This window comes from Uranotaenia lowii, chromosome 1 (genome assembly GCF_029784155.1).
Source record: "Uranotaenia lowii strain MFRU-FL chromosome 1, ASM2978415v1, whole genome shotgun sequence".
NCBI classification, from domain to species: domain Eukaryota; kingdom Metazoa; phylum Arthropoda; class Insecta; order Diptera; family Culicidae; genus Uranotaenia; species Uranotaenia lowii.
This window is the reverse complement of record NC_073691.1, coordinates 77,263,771-77,289,161: the sequence shown is the minus strand read 5'-3', so window position 1 is coordinate 77,289,161 and position 25,391 is coordinate 77,263,771. Positions and strand designations below refer to the sequence as shown.

Here is a 25,391-nt window from a genome sequence, read left to right as displayed (position 1 = left end):
TTCGTTGGATTGGGAGGACCAACAAGAAGAGTGATCTGTAGGATCTCTTTATGAAATATGGTTGCATAGGGAGGACCAACATAAAGAGTGTTCTGATGCTTCAACTGATGAATTTTCGTTGGATCGAGAGGACCAACATGAAGAGTGTTCTGAAGGTTCACTTTATGAATTTTCGTTGGATTGGGAGGACCAACAAGAAGAGTGATCTGTAGGATCTCTTTATGAAATATGATTGCATAGGGAGGACCAACATAAAGAGTGTTCTGATGCTTCAACTGATGAATTTTCGTAGGATCGGGAGGACCAACATGAAGAGTGTTCTGAAGGTTCACTTTATGAATTTTCGTTGGATTGGGAGGACCACCATAAAGAGTGTTCTGATGCTTCAACTGATGAATTTTCGTTGGATCGGGAGGACCAACATGAAGAATGTTTTGATGGTTCACTTTATGAATTTTCGTTGGATTGAGAGAACCAACATAAAGATTTTTCTGATGCTTCAACTTATGAATTTTCGTTGGATCGGGAGGACCAAAATGAAGAGTGTTCTGAAGGTTCACTTTATGAATTTTCGATGGATTGGGAGGACAAACATAAAAGGTGTTCTGATGCTTCAACTTATGAATTTTCGTTGGATTGGGAGGACCAACATAAAAGGTGTTCTGATGCTTTCAACCTATGAATTTTCGTTGGATTGGGAGGATCACCAAAAAGAGTGTTCCGATACTTATACTTATGAATTTTCGTTGGATCGGGAGGACCAACATGAAAAGTGTTCTGAAGGTTTACTTTATAAATTTGCGTTGGATTGGGAGGACCAACATAAGTGTGTTCTGATGCTTCAACTAATGAATTTTCGTTGGATCGGGAGGACCAACAGGAAGAGTGTTCTGATGCTTCACTTATGAATTTTCGTTGGATCGGGAGGACCAACAGGAAGAGTGTTCTTTAGGTTCAGTTAAGAATTTTCGTTGAATCGGGAGGACCAACATGAAGAGTGTTTTGTATGTTCACTTTATGAATTTTCGTTGGATTGAGAGGACCAACATAAAGATTTTTCTGATGCTTCAACTTATGAATTTTCGTTGGATTGGGAGGACCAACATAAAGAGTATTCTGAAGGTTAACTTTATAGATTTTCGTTAGATCGGGAGGACCAACATGAAGAGTGTTCTGATGCTTCAACTTATGAATTTTCGTTGGATCGTGAGGACCAACATGAAGTCTGTTTTGATGGTTCACTTTATGAATTTTCGTTGGATCGGGAGGACCAACATGAAAAGTGTTCTGGAGGTTCACTTTATGAATATTTTCGTTGGATTGGGAGGACCAACATAATGAGTGTTCTGATGCTTCAACTTATGAATTTTCGTTGGATAGGGAGGACCAACAGGAAGAGTGTTCTGAAGGTTCAGTTAATGAATTTTATTTGGATTGGGAGGACCAACATAAAGAGTGTTCTGATGCTTCAACTTATGAATTTGCGTTGGATCGAGAGGACCAGCATGAAAACTGTTCTGATGCTTACCTTTGTAAATTTTTGTTGGAATGGGAGGACTAACATGAAGATTGTTTTGATGGTTCACTTTATGAATTTTCGTTGGATCGGGAGGACCAACATCAAAAGTGTTCTGAAGGTTCACTTTATGAATATTTTCGTTGGATTGGGAGGACCAACATGAAAAGTGTTCTGGATTGGGAGGACCAACATGAATAGTGTTCTGAAGGTTCACTTTATGAATTTTCGTTGGATTGGGTGGACCAACATGAAGAGTGTTCTGATGCTTTATTTAATGAATTTTCTTTGGACCGGGAGGACCAACAAGAAGAGTGATCTCCATGAAAAGTGACCAACATGGAAAGTGTTCTGAAGGTTCACTTTATGATTTTTTGTTGGATTGGGAGGACCAACATGAAGAGTGTTCTGAAGGTTCACCTTATGAATTTTCGTTGGATTGGGAGGACTAACATAAAGAGTGTTCTGATGCTTCAACTTATGAATTTTTGTTGGAATGGGAGGACCAACATGAAGATTTTTCTGAAGGTTCACTTTATGAATTTTCGTTGCATCGGGAGGACCAACATAAAAGTGTTCTGAAGGTTCACTTTATGAATTATCGTTGGAATGGGAGGACCAACATGGAAGAGTGTTCTGATGCTTCAACTTATGAATTTTCGTTGGATCGGGAGGACCCTCCAGGAAGAGTGTTCTGAAGGTTCAGTCAATGAATTTTCGTTGGATCGATAGGACCAACATAGAGAGTGTTCTGATGCTTCACTTTATGAATTAAGGTTCGATCGGGAAGCCCAACATGAAGAGTGTTCTGAAGGTTCACTTTATGAATTTTCGTTGGACCGGGAGGACCAACATAAAGAGAAATCTGTAGGATCTCTTTATGAATTTTCGTTGGATAGGGAGGACCAACATGAAAAGTGTTCTGAAGGTTCATTTTATGAATTTTCGTTGGATTGGGAGGACCAACATAAAGAGTGTTCTGATCGGGAGGACCAACATAAAAAGTGTTCTGTATGTTCACTTTATGATTTTTTGTTGGATTGGGAGAACCAACATGAAGAGTGTTCTGAAGGTTCACTTTATGATTTTTTGTTGGATTGGGAGGACCAACATGAAGAGTGTTCTGAAGGTTCACTTTATGAATTTTCGTTGGATTGGGAGGACCAACATGAAGAGTGTTCTGATGCTTCAACTTATGAATTTTCGTTGGATCGGGAGGACCATCATTTAATGTGTTTTGTATGTTCACTTCATGAATTTTCGTTGGATCGGGAGGACCAACATGAAGAGTGTTCTGAAGGTTCACTTCATGAACTTGCGTTGGGTTGGGAGGACCAACATTAAGAGTGTTCTGATGCTTCACTTAAAGAATTTACGTTAGATCGGGAGGACCAACACGAAGAGTGTTCTGATGCTTTATGGGTTTCCGTTAAATCGGGAGGACCAACATGAAGAGTGTGTTGAAGGTTCAGTTTATGAATTTTCGTTGGATCTGTAGGATCAACATGAAGAGTGTTCTGAAGGTTCACTTTAGAATATTCGTCAGCAAGTTGAGACAGGATGTCCAAAAATGACAAAGTATTGTCAATGCAGTTGTTATCTAAAGTTTTCGCGCTGGTGATTGGCAACCTTGCCAACAATTCCAGCAAATAATATGTTAGAACTGGTTAAGATTTGCATACGTTCAAGGCGCCTATGCTCTTTTGGCATCTATTGACAAACACCGGAAGCTTAGTTACGCACCTAATAATCATGGCCCTCCAAATGAAATTCTAAATTCCGGCATCAGAAACTCGAATGCAAAGCGTACTCAGTATTTCGTCATACTTTGTTTACCTTACAGGTGCTACCCGTAGTCGGTACGTGCTAATTCAGCGAGAAATGGTTGCGCAGTTTACCGCACTTACCCACAGATTATAGCCAATCGATGCTCTCTTAATGGTTCCAGAATTGAACCCCTCTCGAAATAACTGTCATTAGTGCAGGACGTCTGGCTGGCTTCATTGCTCTGATCGGTAGGTATGCGGTAAACTGGGGCTGGGTCACCTATAATTGGACGTTTCGCACCTTTCAAGTCGCGTCGTTTTAAGACGCGGTTTGTTTTTCTCCATCAATGGAAAAATTCAAGTGCAATGAATGAGCATTATAAAGCCAGCCACTCATGGCACCCAATCCAGGAATTTAGTATGTATGAGCAATAAGTGCAATCAATTGCGCAATATTCAATTAAGTAGGATTATAGATTTTCCACACAAAAGGAAAAATATGTAGCAAAAGTTTCCGGAATGGAAAATCTCGAGAATGGCTGTTACAACAAATTTGAGATCTACTCCATTTGCAAGACAAATCAGATTGAATTTCTTGTTATAAACTTTTACTTTCATTGCCTTAAGAATCTCTTCGATTCCAGTTTTCAGGTTCAACTTTCTCATATTTGCACTATTCCCCGGTGCGTGTATATATAATTCAAAAATTTATAATTAATGTTCGAGGAATAAATTATACAGACATTGATGAACATTTGTACTGGTCGAATCAAACTCAATAATTCCCTTTTTTTCGTCCCGTTATGTTTCGCAATGTATCAAGTCCAGCTGGAACTGGTTTTTCCGAAAAATTTGTTAAGCGCGACACTGAAATAAAGGAGAAACCCATAACAGAGGAAAAAAACTACAATTTGGTGATTCATTTTGTTGCACCGCAGGCGATAATTCGATCGTCGTAAATCATTGCAGTGTCCTACCATTTTTTTTGCATTTTTTCTTCATTTGTCCAAGGGAAGGTGGTTTGATCTAACAAAAAAACAGGGTGAGAGAATTCCGCGGCATGTGACTTTGTTATCTCAACAAGTTTCAAATCCCGATTCAACCAGGTTAGGTGGAAGGAAATGAATGAACCAAAAATAAAAAAAGGAAAACTAACGTCTTCAAACAAACAACAATTCGCTGATCAAAGACAATTGGTCCGGATTAGACTGCGATTAAATGCACTTCTAAAAATACATCGAAAACAACAATAAAATCACGTAGGCCTTCGGGTAACGTTTTTTTTACCTTATTCCCTTCCTGTCCGTGCCCTCCAAATGGATTAAAGATTTTGAGGCCGACCGGTGTTTCGGTTTGCTCCTGCTGTAGGATCTGAAGTCACATTCTCACCGTAAATCTTCCAAATCCCCACACGCCCATCGATTGCCTGGAAGCCTACCAATTGTAGAACACTTGCCAAGGCTTTGTTGTTCCGCGTTTAATTTCGATTGCACAAGACCACAATTGGGAATAGGTACTTTGAATGTTGCAACACAGAACACTTGTAAATTATGTTTCTACCAGAGGGCAGAGTTGCACAAAGGACTTCAAACAAAAATGTTGAAAAAATAATGTTTATTCTGTAGCTTCCCTTTTAATGGCGACCGTCGCATGGAAAGGGATGTGAGAAGTGAGATTCTTTAAATTATACATCTATTTTTTCATGTTATTCAATAAATATATATTCCAATTCTGCAAAAACAGCTAAAATAACGTATTTCAGTATAAGTTCATGATTATTAGTGCGCGTTTTAGTTTTATGAGATCATGAAAAATGCATCCGAATTCCGAATATATTTCGTTGAAACTGCCTACACAGTAAACGAAAATTACCGATCTCGGTAATTATTCATTTTTTTTGTTTTTTTTTTTTAAATTATTACTCTCTAATTAGAAATAGAATTTGCCGATATGCCATAAACTTAAATAAGAGTAATTATTTTACCGAATTCCTAACATGTGGAGTTCGGTAATTTCTCATAGGCAAGAAATGACAGCTCATATGCCCTGGGGACTGGGCTGATCATTCAAAGTTCAACTGTCAAAATTCCAGTTGTCCACGTGACAGCTCGTTATATTACTGAACAACCGGTATTGTTCAACCGAAATGCCTGTAATTATCACTGAAAGGCCTGTAATGTTTAACCGAAAAACTAAAAAAGCTCGGTAATAAACACAAAAAAAACCAGTAGAGTTTACCGAAATATCAGTAAATATTACCGAAATGCCGTAATATTTTTCCACAAAACAGTAAAAATTTGGTAATTTTTAACGAACGACCGGTAGATTTTACCGAAATACTGATTAGATTTACCGAACAACATTTTTTACCGATACACCTTAAGTTATTACCAAAATTTTCGGTAAATTATTACCGAAAATTGTAATTTTGTCGGTAATATTCTACCAGAAACTAAATTACGGATTCCGGCAGAAAATTACAGTTTTTGATAACTTCTACCATTTACCATCTAAACCATGAGTTGAAGTCAAATTTCGTAGTCTAACGCCATCTTGAAATCCAAAATGGCGGCTTCGGCTGAACTTTAAAATGCTGTAAATGGCTTAAAATCGCATGAAACCCCAACAATTTTGGTATTGGGTGAAAGAGCTAAAAGAGTAGAAGTCGAATTTCGCTATTTGACGCCATCTTGAAATCCAAGATTAAACTTTAAATGCTGTGAATGACAAAAAGTCGCTTTAAACCGTCGCTATATGGGTGGAAAGGGCAAAACTAGAAGAAGTTGAATTTTTCTTTACGACACTTTGAAATGCTGTTAATCACTGAAAATGACATGAAAGCTCCACAATATGGGTATATGGTGAAAGTGCTGAGCTAGAAGAAGTCGAATTTAGCTATCGGACGCCATCTTTAAATCCAAGATGACGGCTTCCACTGAACTTTGAAATGCTGTTAATTACTGAAAATCGCAAACACAATATGGGTATACGTTGAAAAGGATCAACGAGTAAAAGACAAATTTTGCTATCTGGCGTCATCTTGAAATCCAAGATAGCAGCTTCCACTGAACATTGAAATGATTTTAATCGCTGAAAATCGCTTGAAACTCTCACAATTTGGATATTAGATGAAAAGGATCAACGAGTTGACGACAAATCGACGACAATCAGTCGTCATCTTGAAATCCAAGATGGCGGCTTCGACTGATCATTGAAATAATTTGAAAATCACTTGAAATTCCCACAATACGGCTATCAGGTGCATCTCCATTGAACTTTAAAATGCCGTTAATCACTGAAAATGCCGTTAATCTCATGAAACTCCCACAATATGAGTATTGGGTGAAAAGGCTAAACGAGTAGAAGTCGAAGTTTACTATCAAACGCCGTCTTGAAATCCAAGATGGACATTGAGTGAAAGGACTAAACTAAAAGAAGTCGCATTGCGTTGTCGTTGAGAGCCAAGATGGCGGCTGCCGCTAAACTTGAAAATACTATAAATGACTGATAATCGCTAAAACCCCCCACAATATGGGTAGGGGGAAGTGTTCCTAACTGCGCATGTTGGGTAATATGCGCATACAGCCGATTGGCGATATGGCTGAAGATTCAGCGTATCTAATCAGTGCTGTTTGAGGGTAATTCGCTATTGAAACATGGCACGAAGAAATTTGATTGTTATTTTAAGTCAAAAAAATTAAAAAATCAAACAAGATTTTTGTCAGTTTTGTTATAATATATTGAACTTTAATTTTAATGGTTTTTCTTTCTTATTCATATGGAAATCGGAAATTCAACCAATTAAAGCTTTTGGCAAGGTTGCAAATGAATAAGAGACAGGTTCTGAATGCCCATGTCAAGGCAGGTTAAATGCCTAAAGCTTAGTTCTTTTAGAAATGGGACACTTTCTTTTGCTAATAGCTCGTTTACTAGTAATCGGACATTCAAATTTTGAAAGCATTTTGTTGCCTGTAAAAAGTACTTTCCGACCTATTTTTTTGAAAATTTAAAATTTACGCGTTTTTAAGATATTTACGATGCAAGAGAAAAAGGAAAAAATAATTTTGCCCAATTTCATTCAAAACCCATCATTATCAAATTGATAGCCGGAAAAACCGTTGATTATTCAAAGAACTACTGTGTGTGAGTGGTGGAAAAGTATGGAAATAATGTCAAAAATTCAAATCACATTCAAAAAGTTCAAATCAACCATTGGAGTGAAGCATATGATCGGCAACTTCGGCTAAGGGTCATCAGGGAAATCAAGTCTCATACCAGCTTTTTTAATTTTCAATAAGCGAAAAACTAAGGGTAGATCGCTGAAATATCCAAAAAAAAAATTTCTCCGATAAGCTGAAAGTGTTGCCTCTTAATGAGTAATTCAAACCTAACCTCAAACAAATTTTTTTTGCTAGATCCATAGCTCGTATGCTGTATATCTGGTTCCGAGGCTATGGGCGATGATTTCTGATGAACGACAAAACTTATGAAATACCCTATTTTAAACAAATTCCAGCGTTTGAATCCTATACCACTTCTGCTCGTGGCAAAGTCCCGAGTATATTAAAGTATGTATTTGCTTATTATTTTGTATAAAATATAATGATTTGCCAAAATTCTGCTCCTGTGGAAAAAAAACAACAATTTTCAAAACGAAAACTATGGTTTTCACTCTTTTCAAAAGCCTAAAAAGAGTAATCTTTTATGTACCCTTCGCAACCTACGATCTATACTAACTGATTATACTTTAAGTTAAATCTCCTCATGGTTTTACTTCATAATTGCCAGATTTGGCCAGCATAAATTCCATTAAAAACGCTCAAAAAGTGGCTCAAAAATAATCAAATTTGTTAACTTCGAAACAGCTGTATCCACTAAAGTGGCCTCAGTTTCTTTTAAAAGAGAAGTATTGGTCCGAAAAGTATCAGAAATTGAAGGAGGGAGATGTAGTCACCTAAAATACAGATTAGACGAAGTATTAGTTTGAAAAACTGATCATTATCATGACTGAAAAAAGTGTGCGCTGGCTGAAGGGAGGTACCAAGAATAAAGTAGAATTTATTCTTACAAAAAAACGATTAATAATTTTTTTAAAATTTTTTCATGAATTATAATAAGATTACCTTCATTTCCTTCATAGAAAGTATTTAGATCAAACGAAAGGTTTTTGAGATACACGCTTTCGTAACTGTCCCATTTCTAAAAGAACTAAGCTTTATATCAAGAAAAATAGATTAGGCTTATACATTTTTTACTTTTTATCATTGAAACATTAAATCTACGCTCAAATCACGATCTTACAGCGAAAAATGAAGAACTTCATACTGATCCGATAAAAATACGGTATGAAGAAAATATTATCATGAAATATGGCTATATGGCATATCAAACTATGTTTCATGTAAAAGAACTAGTGATGTAAAAAGTTTCACCAAAATTTCAGCCTTGACGTATGCTTAACATCCGTTTCTACCATTTTCAATTAAATTATATCAAAATATTTCAAGTTTTAATGAAATATAGCTAAAAATATAAATATGCGCATTAAGCCCGCCAGTTTCGGAAATCGGCTATTTTGACTTCTTTTATTATAAAATTATTTTCACAAAAACTGTAAGAGATTTTAACAGAAAAATTGCTCTAACGTATATGAAACAGATTTCCGCTCATGTGTATATAGTTTTCAGACTCCTATCTATTGAAATATGGGAGAAAATAAGTGCTTTCCTTAATATGCGCATATAGCCCGCCTCTCCCCTATTAGTTAAAAGCGATCAACGAGAAGTCGAATTTGGCTATCAGACGTCATCTTGAATTCGAAGATTGCGGCTTCCGCTGAACTTTGAATACCTGTAGATGTTTTCAAATCTCCATTAATATTGGTATTGGGTAAAGGGTTAAACCAAGAGAAACCGAATTTCGCTACCAGCCGTCATCTTGAAATACAAGATGGCGGCTTCCGCTTCGCTTTAATAAACTGTTAATCGCTAAAAATCGTATGAAACGCCCCCCTGTTTATTTTTGGCACTTTTCACCTTATACCCCGTATTGTGGATGTTTCATTAGATTTTGACTAATATATAGCTTTGAAAAGAAAAGCGAAAGCCGCCATCTTGGATTAATGATGGCTTCAGATAGCAAAATTCAACTTCTTCTAGTTATTCTTTTCACCCAATACTCATATTGTGGGAATTTCATTTGACCTTCAGTGATTATAATCATTTTGACGTTCAGCGAAAGCCGCCATCGCGGATTTCAAGATGGCATCTGATAGCGAAATTCGACTTCTTCTCGTTTGGTCCTTTCACTCAATACCCATATTGAGGGAGTTTCATGCGATTTTCAGTGATTAACAGCATTTTCAGTTCCGTGGCCGCCATCATGGATTTCAAGATGGCGTCTGATAGCGAAATTTGACTTCTTATAGTTTAGCCTTTTAGCCAATACCCATATTGTGGGAGATTCATGCGATTTTTAGTCATTTGCAGCATATGAAAGTTCAGCAGATGACGCCATCTTGGATTTCATTATGGCGTCGGATAGCGAAATTTAACTTCTACTAGTTAAGCTATTTCACTCAATACTCATATTGTGGAAGTTTCATTTAATTTCCAGTGATTAACAGCATATTGTGGCGGTTTAATGCAATTTTTTGTCATTTACATCATTTAAAGTTGAGCGGATGTCGCCATCTTGGACTTGAAGATGGCGTCAGATAGTGAAATTTGACTTCTACTCGTTTAGCCCTTTAACTCAATACCAATATTGTTGGGGTCTCAATAAAAACACTATATATTGCCTACACAAGTAACAATTTTAGCTTTATTATGGTCAGCAAAATTTCGTTTGGACTATAGCATTAATCTTCATAAAAAGCTAAAGCGCATTCTATAACATCACCTGGACTCTAATAAAGCCAAAATTAGGCTATTTGGCCCTACCCTAGAAACGTCATCAAGACATATAATTGTTGGTCATCAATGTTGGTCACCAAAGCTTTTAAAAAGCTATTATTAAACATGTTAGAAATTTTTGTTTTTTTCGGTTCTGTCAGTTCTCGGAGTTTTTTTTTATTTTTTCCAGCAACCATAATGGTTGATGAATGATGATTGCATTATTCAGATATGATCTGGTAAAATTAATACCTAAAAGAACCAATGTTTTAACCATATATTGAGCGTCTTTTCTACTGCCAGTCAAGATTTTAGGTAAATTGTATATGAAATAGTATCTTAAAATAAATGCGCCTCGTCAAATCTGATGGTCAATCATGATGGAATTGATGGAAAAAGGCCTGAAAAAATATTTTCCAATGCTTGCATTGTGAATCCATCAACATGGCGTCATTTTGTGCCCTTCGATTTTGCAACCAACATGGCGTGAGTCAATTCATAGTTTTATTATGGTTTAATGATGACCCCAAAAAAAGCTACGATTTGACGTTTCTCTCGCAAGCCAACCAGTTACACGCTAAGGTTGAGTTCCTCATTTCTGAGTTGTTAATCATTAGTACAGTAAATGAGGACAGACTTTTTGAATGAAAAGAGATTGGTTTTGAATGACCCGTGGAATAAATCATGAGTTGAAGTCAAATTTCGTTGTATGACGCCATCTTGAAATCCAAGATGGCGGCTTCCGCTGAACTTTAAAATGGTGTAAATGGGTATCGGGTGAAAGGGCTAAACGAGTAGAAGTTGAATTTCGCTATCAGACGCCATCTTGAAATCCAAGATGGCAGCATCCGCTCAACTTTTAATGCTTAATGCTGACAAAAAGTCGCATTAAACCACCACTATACGGGTATTGGGTGAAAGGGCTAAACTAGAAGTCGTTTTTTTTTTCTTTCCGACGCCATCTTGAAATCCAAGATGGCAGCTTCCACTGAATTTAAAATACTGTTAATCAATGAAAATCGCTTGAACACATCTTTTTTTTCACGTAATACTACATTAAAACTACTATTTTAAGACAATTTAGATCATTTTAAATCACTTTTATTATTTTTTCATTATGTTTCTAATGCATTTAGCACTTTTCTTGTTTTGTTTATAGTTTTTGTTTTTTTTTGCCATTATATTATTCCTATCATGCTATTATGTTTAAATTGTATTGGTCTTATTCTAGCGAAAACTATAAGGTTATGTTGTTTCTGTTAACCGTCTGATTTAGGCACATGTGCCAAATTCGATGTTGCCAAAATCGAATGTTGCCAAAATCGAATGTTGCCAAAAAAGAACGGGGTCTGCATTGTGGTGGTTTTTGTGGGATTTTCAGTCACTTACAGATTTTCAGAGAAACGCGAAAAGAGATATTTGACTTCTATCATTTAGCCTTAGCACCCAATACAGTATATTTGGGAGTTTCATGCTATTTTCATTCATTTACAGTATTTTTAAGTTCAGCTGAAGCCACCATCTTGGATTTCAAGATAGCGTCAGAATGCAAAAATAAACTTTTTATAGCTTATCCCAATTGACAAACACCCATATTTTGGAGGTTTCATGCGATATTAAATGATTTAGAGCATTTTTAAAGTTTATAGAAAGCTGGATTTCTTGGATTTCAAGATGGCGTAAGATAGCAATATTCGACTTCTACTCGTTAAGCCCTTCCACCCACTACCACCTGGGTTTCATGACATTTTAAAGTTTAGCGGAAGCCGCCATCTTGGATTTCAAGATGGCGTCAGATAGCGAAATTCAACTTCTACCCTAGGTTGCCGAAATCACAGAAAAATCTATAATTTCACAGAATTTTGAGCAAATTTTCATCACAGAATCTGTGTCACAGAACACAGAATTTCGAAAAATTCACAGATTTCAAAGAATTTTTGAATTTTGAAAGGATTTCCAAAATTACAATTTTTTTGGCCAACATAAAATTTAGATTTTAACTTTGTTATTCAGTTAAGTCTGATAAGATTGGTAATTTTAATTGATTTTATTCAACTTCAATGTAAAAAGACCCAATTGATCATGAATTTTCAAAGAAATTAAATGAAATAGCATCACAGAAAACCATCACAGATTTTTTTGGTAAAATCACAGAAAGTTAGAATTTTTTTCCTCAAAAACACAGAATTTTTTTCGGCAACCTTGCTTCTACCGGTTGATCTCTTTCAACTTATACCCCTATAATATGGGTTTTATGCGATTTTCAGTCATTTACAGTATTTTTAAGTTGAGTGGTAGCCGCCATCTTGGATTTAAGATGGCGACGGGAAACGAAATTTGATTTCTACTCGTTTATTACTTTCACCTAATAACCATATTGTGAAGGTTTCACGATATTTTCAGTAATTTACAGCTTTGAAAATAAAAGCGGAAGCCGCCATCTTGAATTAATGATGGCGTCAAGCAACAATTTTTTTCCTACTATTTGGGCCCTTTCACTCAATACTCATATTGTAAAGATATTCATACCACTTTCGGTGATTTCAAGTTTTCAAAGATGTATATTTTAATTTTAACTCAAAACCAACACGCATAACTTACCAAAAATGTGTAAAAATGGGAGTTCCAATTCAAATATGTGCTATCTAATCTGAGCGTGTCCTGTTTTGACATTTTGCTCGAGAACTATCACTAAGTTTTATGGCGGTTTAATAATCATGCACTGAGTGCTATTATAGAACATGCAAAAGAAAGCTTGGAGCAAACTTCTAGGTTTGTGTTTTATTATAGTTTAAAAAGAGCATTCATAACTCTTTCAAAATAACTAAAACATCATGTTTAATAAAAGTTTTATTAGCGTTTTCAAAACCATCTAAAAACATATGGTCGAAAAAAAAAATTATAAGCATTCTGCATGACCATTATAAAACCGCCTTAAAACGAGCTGCACAAAAAAATGCCATAATTAAACCATAATAAAACTTCCTAATGCTAGTTGGCATAATCTGTGTTACTTGGGTATGTAAGGTCTTTACTGGAATATGGCAGCGTTGTTTGGACCCCACATTCAATTTCACACGAAGAAAGAATAGAATCAGTACAAAAGCAATTTCTACTATATGCCCTTCGAAAATTAGGTTGGACATCATTTCCACTTTTATGATATAAAGCGCGCTGCATGCGCATTGATATACAAACACTAAAAGAACGCCGCGAATATGAAATGGTTTCATTTGTAAACGATATCGTTTCGCAGTGTATAGACTCAAAAGAAATTCTATTAAAATTAAACTTTTATGCACCTTCTCGGCAACTCCGAAATCGAAATTTATCGAAATTTGAATTTTCATTAGTCACTATCGCACAAACTACGCTAAAAACGGGCCAATAAATGTAACGAAATTCGACTTCTACTGGTTGATCTCTTTCAACTTCTACTCATATTGTGAGAGTTTTATGCGATTTTCAGTCATTTACAGTATTTTCAATTAAATTAAAGATGGCGACGGACAACGAAATTCGACTTCTTATCGTTTATTACTTTTACCTTATAACCATATTGTGAATGTTTCAGGATATTTTAAGTAACTTACAGCTTTGAAAATAACAGCGAAAGCCGCCATCTTGGATTAATGATGGCGTCAAGCAAAAAAAAATTTCCTACTATTTGGGCCTTTTCACTCAATGCTGATATTGTAGAGATATTCAAACCCGTTCCGGTAATTTGAATTTTTTAAGGAATTTTATGTTTTTTTTTTTATTTTAATTCATAATCATCACATGTAACTTATCAAAAATGTGTAAAAATGAGAATTCCAATTCGAATATGTGCTATCTAACATGAGCGAATCCCTTTTTGGCATCTTGATCGAGAACTGGCACTAAGTTTTATAGCGGTTTAATAATCATGCACTGAGTGCTATTGTAAGGCATGCAACAGAAAGCTTGGAGCACACTTCTTAGTTTGTGTTTTATTATAGTTTAAACATAGCATTCATAACTCTTCCAAAATATCTCAAACAGTATGTTTAATAATAGCTTTATCAGCGTTTTCAAATCTATCTGAAAACATATGGTCCAAACAAGAATATAAGCATTTTGCAAGACCAAAATTAATCCGTCATAAAACTTAAAAATGCCATAATAAAACCATAATAAAATTCTAGCTAGCTTAATCTATGTTACTTGGGAATTGACACTCCAGGGACTGAAACGGTTAAATGTTTCTGAGGCGGATGAGGGCTAATCACCCCAGAAGCCCCTAATCCTTCAAAAGTGAGTCCCAAAAAATGCAGCTGTCGTTCGACGTGAGACGATCAAAGGTCATCAGCAGTGGCTTATACCTATATTCCGACGACCGGAAACACTGTACTAAGCTTCTAGATAATGTATCTTGAGAATGTAACGATACGGTTCAAATGTACCACAATGCATGTCCCCGGAAATGGTTGATTTATTGATTTTTTTTCCATGTCCCTTGCAAGATAATGAAAGGATCAGGTTCACCAAAGAATGCTAATTTTAATGCGTACATTTAAATCACCCATCATAGCAGGAGAACTTGGAAGTTGTTAAACCTCAATCACTTTCAAAGACTTACTAAGTAAAAATGAATTTAGTGCTACTAACTTGATCCGATTAAAGACTAAAAAATTTACGAAAAGCATCCTCCAATAAGCTCACGATCACTCTATTGTCTCGATTTTTTATTGCGCAATTCATTTGGGATCTATTATCACTCCTGTTCGGATTTATTCCTTTAATTTATGATCTGGTCAGATCAGAAGTTTCTCATCGGCTTTATGTTTAGTCGTATTCTCGTTTTTGTATACAGACTCCAAAAAAAAAACAGCGCAGTTGAAAAACATAAATATTATGATTCCCAACCGAGATGGAATTTTGACCATTTTTAGTTTTTGCGATTCAATCCAACTGCAGGTAGTGTCCCGAGTCCGAGTTAGATCATTCTCTGGAACGCGATTGACATTCATCGAAAGCCACACATTATTGTTGCGAAGATGATAGCCTATAGTTAGAAATTTGTATTAGTCGTCAAGGAAAATCCGGCAGCGCGCGCGTATCGGATTTCTGAGACAGAACTATGCAAATGTTTAACGCCAATCTTCCCAGTTCCCATTCACTGCTACCGTTTATGAGGTATGACGTCGACGTGTTGAGGTTTGGGGTTCCTACGAAAGCAGCTCATGGTTATGATGATGCATCGTCAGCGTCTCCTTCAAGCACCGGTGGAAGATGCACCCGAAAAAAAAAGAGTAAAACGAATAAAACAAATTCGCTCACAACTTCGTAAGCAACAAAATTTACCGAAAATAATCGGCCACCAGTTGATTCCCGTTTTTTTTTTTGCTTCAATCTTTAGCCGACTGACGACGGTTTGCCGCATTTTTATTTCTCTGCAATCGCAGCCGTTTAGTCGGTCGTATACCGCGTGGTGGATGGACGGACGCCAGCGTCATAAACACTCACAATCGTACTGACGCGAACGCGTCGCGGAACCAAGTGATGACGATTTCATCGTTTGTGCAGCCGGCGGCCGGAGGCCGGCGTAGATGAAAAGTTTAGAGCGTAAGGTTGTGATTGGGGTTGTCCCCCCGAAAAAAATATGAAAATCCGGTCATAAAGGTGTTATTACGGAATAAGCCGGTGAGGCCCCCTTGCGAACTCGTGATCGGGAAGGAGCAGCGCGACGCGTCGTTGTGGGGAGAATTTGTCAACTTTCTGTGGGAGCGAGCGCGCATCCACGCGAGAGAACGTGGAGCAGCGCAACCTGCGTTGGGGAAGCAACTAGTAGGAGTAGCGCAGCAGTAGGTTCTAGAGTGGCCGACGGTCGTTTCGATTGGGCTTTGAGTGTAGTGGTAGAAGCGAGCGATTATATATACGACGGCCATGTGGGACCGAGTCCTCAGAATAAACCGAAGAGCGGTCGTGCGTTTAACTCGTGCGGTCCACCTCAGAAGAAGGAGCTTCAGCAGAGCAAGCAAACAAACTTACCTACCCAAATAAAAAGTGATCGTCAATCGCTGAAGTGCGATTAGCAGTAGTGAGCAAATTGGACGGCAATTATCGTCGTCGTCGTCTTTCGTGAGTGCTGGGAATTTTGAAATTATGTGCCTCCTCAAAATGGAACTGAGGGCTGCCGGGCTAGAAGGATTAGTAGAAGACCGTCAACAGCTGTTCGCCAGTGAGCGTTGTGAAGCGATCAAGGCAACAAGTGGAGGCGTTGAAGAGCCTACAGCAATGCTGGAGAAAGTGAAGAACGATCAAACGGCAACCGACAGTGCCAAGTGCGGAAGTCAGGAAGAAGTGCTCTATCGAGATGTTCTAGTGGGAGCAACCGAGAGTACAAAGCGCGCCTTCGAGGGTGTCCGATCCTTGGCGCTTCAGCTTAGCCAGAGTACTTACTATAGGTGAGTTTCGGTTAGAATTTCGCTCAAACGAGGGGGTGGGTGTATTGGTCGTAAATCAATTGTATCCGTCTGCCTGTCTGTCACTGTTGAATGTAATGCTCTCTGGACATTCAATTGTGGCATGTGGAGTTATCAGTGCGCTATTACCTTGGAACAAAAGAGAACTGCAGGTTTGATTTCGCGTCGTCGTCGTCGCAGGGGTGGAACTTGGACGAGGCAGGTGGAAGATGCGCGACGGTGGGTCTCTGTGCAAAAATCACGTACGCCACTCGAGTAGGAGGCTATCAACCGCCAGTCAGGCGGCTACCACCTAGTGTTGCCATCCTGCTTGTGCAAATACAGATTGCGGCCGTTCCATTTCTTCGGCGGCGGCGATTTGGCGTCGAGTTTTCCTTGTGACCGCTTTACGCGTGTCGATGACCGCGCGATTTTTTTTTGTTCCGAAACATGTAACAGAGACATCATTAAAGGTGATCATTTCTAACAAGATTTTTTCGTCTCTTCTCCTGTCCCTTTCAGAATTCTGACGCGAACCACGCAGCCATCACATGCCATCTCGATGCTGTTCGTTTCCTTCATCCTCTTGGTGTTGTGGCCCAACATTATGGGACATTCGAAGACCGTTGCCTCTCTGGAAGACGCTGTTGGGACCCCCAAACCTCAACCAAGTGTTCTGGTAGCCCTAGCGTATTTCGGATCTTTCGCCATACACTTTGGCGCCCAAATGTGGATGACCTTCGTATCGGGACTGGCCTTATACTTCAACCTACCGCGTCACACCTTTGGCCGGGTTCAGGAGATCCTCTTCCCCAAGTATTTCACCCTGGGATCGGTCTTCAGTGTCATCACCCTGATAACCTTCATCAAGCTGCAGCACACAGCTCACCCGGAACTGATCAACGCTACCTTCCGCAGCTGGGATCCCGTTCTTCTGCTTCAGCTCGTTTCCTTGACCATTTGCGCCGTCCTAGAGCTGATCGTGTGCCTCTACCTGGCGCCTCCGATGCTACGTCTCATGCACCAAAAGTACCACTTCGAAGCAATCGAAACCGTCGGCCAGGAGGTGGGTCGCTTCAGTGGAACTGAAAACCCCACACTGAGGCGCTCCACCCACTACCAAAACGTGCACAAGCGCTTCCGCCAGATCCACATGATCACCGCGATGGCCAACATGGTGGCCTTACTGTGCACTTTTGTTCATCTGCACTTCATGGCGTCACGCGTCCAACTGCTATAAGACGCCGCTAAAGACCCCACTCAAAGCCGCCATTTTGTACCCCTGTTTTATTGAAAGCGGGTCACATGCTTCAGGTGCCAAAGACGATAGTATTAAAACACGCAAAAAATGGAATTCCATCTGTTGAGCAGTATTACGCGCGGAAGGTCCCAAAATTACACCGCCGGAACAGTCAAAGTGACAGCAACAAAACGCTTATCAGATCTAGTCGATCTGTTTGGAGAAGACGCTGAGTGATTTGGAATACTTGAAAAACTAAACAAAAAAACACCTTTTTAGACTGAAATTCTAGATTCCGGTAGGCTAAATCAGCACAAATTAAGAAAAAAAAAACCTACTTCAGATCCTTGTGAACAGTGATGAACGAGAAGTTATACCGATGAAGATTTTGTTTTTGTTTCGTTTCGATACTCTGTAGTCGTTTAAATGTAGTAGAATCTAGTAGTAGCTTTTAATACATAACTGAAAAGTTGTGTTTTTGCTTAAACAAAACAGTTAAATTATAATTTCGTTCTAAGAACGATTGAAGAACAATCAACATAAAACAGACTTGTTGTTTCCTACTAGTTACAAAAAAAACCTGTGTGCTGTGCGATGAAAGATCTGAAGTAGTTTTTAGGCTATAGATTTTAGTAGAACGTGTCCCCGTCGGGATGGTAAATTTAAAGACAAAAAAGTACGCAAAAACTATTTATTCTAGTTCTACAATTGACACCCCTACCCACCCAATGATTATTGTGCTGTAATTTAGTGGGAGAGACGCCTGATTTGTGTAAGAAAAATATGAAAAAGAGGAAAAATACCCATAGAATTGTTGTAGTAGAATTTAGGTCACTAGTGCTTAGGACACAAGTTATACTATATGTTGTAACACAACGAATTTATCCTTCGTGACAAATGCAGTCACATAAATAAAAGAAAATTTTGTTGAACTAAAAAAGTTTTTAATTTTTAATTTCTTTTTAGTAGAAATATTGTAAAAAAAAAAAATCATCAATGCCGTTACATTTGAATTTTTCCATAACATATGTTACAAAATTTTCCTCGTGACCATCGTCGGTTGCTCGAAAACAGTCATAAAAGTTCGTTATATGAGTTGACTGACTAAGGAGATGTGCGAAAATCACTCCAACCTATCCGCTGCTTCTCTATTCACCTAGCTCAGCGGTCGGCAACCTTTTGAGACAGAAGAGCCAAAAATTGCAAATACAGGAAATGTCCAAGTTTCAAAGAGCCGCAACTCATTTTATCCTTACTACAAATAATGGTGATTGCTAAGATACATTGCATCCTGTTGTTAACTCAGTTTTATTACCATTTTTCACAACGCCACAGATTTCCGTTGTTTATTGGCAAACGGAAGCGATTTTCATTCTTCTGAATCAATACATTTTTATAACGGGTACAGCTTAGTAACGTTGAAATTTTGGCGATTTACCATTGTGACCTGATAAAATATATCATTTAAAACTTTGGTGCAATTCTTTCCTTACACCTATTCCCAGATAAAAAATAGACTTTCGATGTGTTCTGTTGAAATATTAAAAAGAAGCATTGAAAATTTTATATCATAAAAAAGCATGCTACAAGGTGTAAATTAATATAAAAAAAAAACTATACAAGGGTTTGTCTCTATTATTTTTTCTTCAAACTTTACCAATAAGCATTCAAATTCTTAAGGTTTTAAACATAATACGTTAAAATCCATTGAGGTTCATTTGTTTGTTATGTGCATAAAATTCATTTTAAATAGATAAATCTTTTTCGGGCCTTAGGAAAAATAAACCAACAAATTTTAATTCATAAGTGATCATTTTACGGATTGGAAAAAAAATTGTCAAAATTTGACAAAATTTAGCAATTGGTCGCGAGATATGGTCTTTAAAATGTGGTTTTGAAATTTCTTTTAAATTTTTTTCATTACAAGCATTCCGATTCAGCTCTCTAGTTCTCATTTTGATTTCTGATAAAATTATAAAAAGGTTTCAAAAATTATATTTTTCGATTATTCTAATTTTTCAATATTTCAAAACAAAACAATTTCAAATATTTTCAACAGTCGAAAAAATATTTTTAAAATACTTTTAATTCTTGAGATTTACTGTATTTCAGTGTACCTTGGATTTTTGGAATCGTCAAGAATAGATTCAACCGATGATGTAGAAATATACTGGGGTCCGATGAAAGTTTTGGTAGCTATCTCGGATCTCCCATAAAAATAATAAATCTTACATAATAATAGACATCTCATTTTGGCTTTGCTTCGCTGTATTTAATTTTTCAACGAACCGATTTTTTAAACTCAAATATTTGTTTTTTGACGTTATTTTGATCATCACTTCATAGAACAAACCAAAATTCTGATAAAGACTTTGAAATCAAAATCAACTTTTAGAACAGCCATGATGTTTTAAAAATAATTGCAGAATTAGAAATAAGGTTTAGAATTTCAAAAAAGATGTTAGAAGATATATTAAAGTTTATGGAAGAAAATGCTTCTTTACCAAATAAAGTTTCTCCTTCAAATAAATTCTTAAAATATTCATATTACACATGAAATTCTAAAATTAGACCAGCACTAAGCTCCCGGTTTACAAAAATATTTTTTAACAAACTTGAAAATTTTGTTCAGTTGAACTCATGTTCAAAATTAGAACGAAGAACTTGATTTTTTTTCATGGATTTGAAAAGGAACATTGAAAAATGGAATTCAATATTTGAACAATTTAAAAACAAAATGTTTTAAGAAAGAAATTTCAATGCACAAAACAATTATTATCAGTATTCATCATCATCATCATCATCACTATTTTTAAAATATTCAATTCAAGAAAAACAAACTCAATTTCATAATCTTAACAGTGAGGACTTTGTTTGACAATGCTCGGTTTTTATCCGATTAAATCAGGAAATCAAATTTAACGGATAACTTCCCGTTCCCCGAAGAAAAATTTCTCCAGGCTTCCAAATGCTATATCAGACTTTCATGAAGAACGTTCACTAATTTCTAAATTTCAACAGGGTTGCAATCTGAGAAGATGCTGTTAATCTGTTCTATTTATAGTAGTTCTTTTTGAATCCTGGGAAATAATCACTGAACTGAAGGAACTTATGTTGCGTCCGATTACTCTAGAAAATTCCGAGGATTTTCAAAATTTTCACACATTCAGCTAAAGAGCCGCAGTTATACATCCAAAGAGCCGCATGCGGCTCGCGAGCCGCAGGTTGCCGACCTATGACCTAGCTGATACTGTGTTTTCATCAGCCCGGCAAGAATCATCATATGACCGACTGACGAATTGACTGATTGCCGACGAACGACCGGCAGCGACGACAATATAGAAGAATCAGACAGATCGACGGGTGCTGCTGTTGACGCACAGTCCTTTTTTTATTTCTGTTTATTTTTTACTTTGTTTTTCAGTGATTTGGTTTGATTTTTGTTGTTTGGCCCCGGGAAAATTAAGAGTAAAATTGAAAGCACCTATCATTCGAGTCGGCAATCTATTTAGCACTAACAACATAGTTAATTTAGCTTGGGGATTTTTCTCAAATACATTCTGAATATGTGTGAATAGACTGAGTCGATTTGAGGTCACTTTTGAATTCCTAGAAACCTAGGGTGTAAAAGGCATCAATTTGGTTCGAAACTCATCCATGATTTTTGCCGAATTTTACAGCAGCGTTTACATGAGTAAATGTGAACTTTTATGTTTGTATGGGAAAATTGAATATTTTGTTTCGAAATATCAACATCAGTTGCAGACTTTTGTAGAACAGAGCCGGGAAATAATTTTGATGCCAATTTATAAATTCTTTTAAAGAAATTTTCCGCTTAACAACTTTGTCCAAGACCGTAACTTCGTATCTTATCAGTCAAAAAAGTTATTATGGGTATGACTTTTGGCATTGAAAAGCTATCAATTCAACTGACAACACTGCTGGTGCCTATAGCGAAGTATTGCATGACTTTTTCCACGCAATACTTTGCTAGACACCAGCAGTGATGTCAGTTGAATTGATTGTTTTTCAATGAAAAAAGACATATCCCTACTCTGCAGTTAATTACTTTTTTGCTTCATAAGAAACGAAGCAACGGCCTTCGAGAAAGTTGTTCAGCGGAAAATTTCCTTCAACACGTTTGTCGCTAAGAGCGTTTTGGTAGTTTAACTTGCTGGCCCAAGAAATTCTAAAAGCGGGATAGTAAAAAGAAAAAACTATAAGATTTAGAACGCGAAACTGAGCGTCTAACTTGAATAACAGAGCGTCACCCGTTTTTATGGGCCGTCAACCCCCCCCCCCACCCCCACCCCCCCCCCCGTCGTTTCCACAGAAGAAACAAAAATTATGCTGATTTTATAAAACAAAATATTGCATACAAGCACGCACTACAGTTCAAATTTACTCGTGTAAACGTAACTAAAAAATTCTGCAAAAAAAAATGGTTGACTATTGAACATAAACGAAGCTTTTTAGACTCCTGGGTTCGGAAAATTAAAAAAAAATGAACCTAAATCTACTCAGTCTGATATGTGAATGAATTTTCATAATAGACTAGCTGACCCGGTGTGCTTAGCTACCACTTCCAAAAAAAGAAAATTGGTTAAAATGATTTTGATCGAAAGCAATGGAAAATGGGAGAGATCCTCAAGAATCATATAACCATTTGTAGCGCCCTAATGCCTTCCTATGACAAAATTGTATTCATTTGCACTTTTAGTTTTCAAGTCATGCCAAAAAAACAGGACTGGAAGATTGAAATGTCATAGAAATATTTTTAGTATTGAAATTCCTCACCATGCCAAGTTTGGTTTTATTTGCTTGATAGGTTTTTTGCAAAGTTATGCAAAAATTCTAAGGCAACACCACTTCTCCCTTTCTTTCTGAACACTCGAAGGAGGGAGGGTACCAAAAATTCATAGAAACATTTCCCGTACTCAATTACTCTCCCATGCCAAATTTAGTTTCATTTAATTGATTCATTTTAAAGTTCTGCAAAAAATTGTATGGAAACCGTCTCCCCCTTTCTATGTACCGGTTGGAAGAAGGAAGGGGTACCAAACATTTTTAATCACATTTCTCGTACTCAGTTTGGTTGCATTTGATCGGTTTATTCTTGAGCTATGCAAAAAATTGTATGGGAGCCCCTTCCCCCTATCCTATTTTCCCACTTTAAGTAGAAAGGGTTACCAAAAATTCATAGACACATTTATCGTACTCGAATACTGTTTCTTGAAAAGTTTGGTTCCGTGTGATAGATAGATTCACGAGTTAAGCAAAAAATTATATGGGAGTCTCTTCCCCCTTCCCAACAGGAAGGAAGGGGGTGAGGGGTACCAAACATTAGAAAAGCATTTCTCGTACCCAATATTTATTATGGTAAATATTGGGTACGAGAAATGCTTTTGATCGATTAGTTCTCGAGTTTTGCAAAAAAATGTTTGGGAGCCCCCCTCTCCCTTTCCATTCTGACCACTGGAAAGAAAAAGTGTTCCCAAACATTCATAGAAACATTTCTCGTACCCAAATACCCTCCCATTCCAATTTCGATACCATTTGCTTTATCGGTTCTTAAGTTATGCAAACATTTGTCTTTTGTTTGGGGACCCCCTCCCACCTTCCAGTTATAGGGAGGGGACGCAGACCATGATAGGGACTTTTGCCGACCTCAAAAACATCCACCTGTCAAGCTTCAAGCAAATCGGTTCAGTGCTTTTTGAGCTTATAGGGATCAGACAGACAGACATAAAACCATTATCTTCTTCTTTCTATATATATAAAAATGAAATTCTGTCTGTCTGTTCCCTATAGACTCGAAAACTACCGAACCGATTTACGTGAAACTTGGCATATGAGGGTATTGGAGGCCGGGGAAGGTTTCTATAATAGTTAGGGACCCTTCCCTTTTTCTGGAAGAGGGGAAGGGGGTCTCTAATTTAAAAGTAATTAATTTCCATAACTCGTTAACTGATCAAGCAAATCATTCCAAACTTGGCATGGATACTTGTGTACGAGGAATGTTTCTATGAATAGTTGGTACCCCTCCGTCCTTTCAGTGGGGAGATAGGAAGGAGGGAGGGGGCCTACCTTATATATATATTTTTTTTTTATAAAACTAGAGAACTAATCAAGCTAATGGAACCAAATTTGGCATGGAATGGTAGTGGAATACGAGAAATGGTTTTATGATTATTTCAGACCCCTCTCTCTATCCAGTGGAGATACAGGAAGGAAGGGGGAGAGGGTTTAAACCCTTTTATATTACATAACTTGAAAACTATTCGAGTAAATGAGACCAAATTTGGCTTCGAAAGGTATTTGGGTACGATAAATAGTTCTATGAATATTTGGTACCCCTCCCTCCTTCCAAAGAGAAGAAAGAAAGTGGGGAGGGGGCTTCTTTACAACTTTCAGCATTACTGGAAAAATAATCAAGCAAATGGAACCTAATTTGGCGTGGGAAGGTATTTCATTACGAGAAATGATTCTATGATATTTTGAGAAACCCTCCGTTCTACAAGTCGTAAAATCTTAAGGGAGGTGGGTGTTCCCATACTCGCGAACTTACCTAGCAAATAGAACGAAATTTGGCTTGGGAGGGTATTTGAGCACAAGGAATGTTTCTGTGAATATTCGGTACTTCATACTGACTCCTTCCAGTTGCGGATAGGAAGGAGAGAGGGGAGCTCCTTTACAATTTTTCGCATAACTCGGGAACTAATCGAGCAAATGGAAACAATTTTGGCATGGAAAAGCATTTGGGTACGTAAAATGGTTATTTGCTTATTTGAGACTTCTTTCTCCTTCAATCGGGGAACATTTAGAGAAGTTGGAAGCTCACATACGATTGTTTTGCATAAATCAAGAACTAATCTTAAAAATGGAACCAAATATGACATGGCAACAATCATAAAATCGAGGAAATGGAACAGAATTTGGCATGAGAGTGTATGTGACAACACGGAATGTTTGATCTTGATCCTCCCCTTCCAGGTAGTGGATAGGTAGGAAGAGGGGCTCTGATATAAATTTCGACAACTAACAAAGCAAACGAAACCAAATTTGGCATGAGAGGGTATTCGAACACAAGAAATGTTTTTCTGGTGATTTAGTACCCCTCCCTCTATTCAGTGGAACGATAAAAAGTGGGAAGAGGGTCACTCATACAATTTATTTAATATTTCAATAACTTATCGACAAATGGAACCTAATTTGCTTGGGAGCACATTTGTGTACGGAAAATGTTTCTTCGATTGTTTCAGACCCTATTCTCTTGCTAGAGGGGAGATATAAAGTGGGGAGAGGGTCACCCATTTTTTGAATATTTCGAGAACCTAATTGTTTATCATAAACCAAAAAATTATCAAACAAATGGAACCAAATATGACATGGGAAATCATTTGGGCACGGTTCTATGATTAATTGAAACACCATATTTTTTCCAGTGAGTGCAAAGGAAATGGGGTCCAAAACAATTTCCATTGTATAGAAGTAATCATGAGAAAAAAAAACAAATTTGACATGGGAAGGTATTTGAGTACAAGATATGTT

General features: G+C 37.2%; 2 protein-coding genes across 9 annotated transcripts in view; one reads left to right on the top strand and one right to left on the bottom strand.

Annotated features, from left to right (window-relative positions):
- The window catches only part of LOC129739507 (blood vessel epicardial substance), a 289,213-nt gene that overhangs the window by 84,736 nt on the left and 179,086 nt on the right, over positions 1–25,391 (bottom strand). The gene's annotated exons all lie outside the window — the stretch shown is intronic.
- Positions 16,071–18,387, top strand: LOC129739508 (transmembrane protein 205). Of its 2 annotated transcripts, none has more exons than XM_055730981.1 (2): positions 16,071–16,603; positions 17,123–18,387. In XM_055730981.1, the coding sequence occupies exons 1-2, from the start codon at positions 16,302–16,304 to the stop codon at positions 17,838–17,840; spliced, it is 1,020 nt and encodes a 339-aa protein (XP_055586956.1). In that variant the 5' UTR covers positions 16,071–16,301; the 3' UTR covers positions 17,841–18,387. The 2 variants fall into 2 exon arrangements, with proteins under 2 accessions (XP_055586956.1, XP_055586957.1); XM_055730982.1 differs by lacking the exon at positions 16,071–16,603 and adding an exon at positions 16,628–17,052.

Bases quoted from the DNA above. Each gene is read 5' to 3' on its own strand.
- LOC129739508 (XM_055730981.1), top strand. From the start codon at position 16,302: ATGTGCCTCCTCAAAATGGAACTGAGGGCTGCCGGGCTAGAAGGATTA. The intron at 16,604-17,122 runs GTGAGTTTCGGT...TGTCCCTTTCAG, and splicing joins AGCCAGAGTACTTACTATAG to AATTCTGACGCGAACCACGC.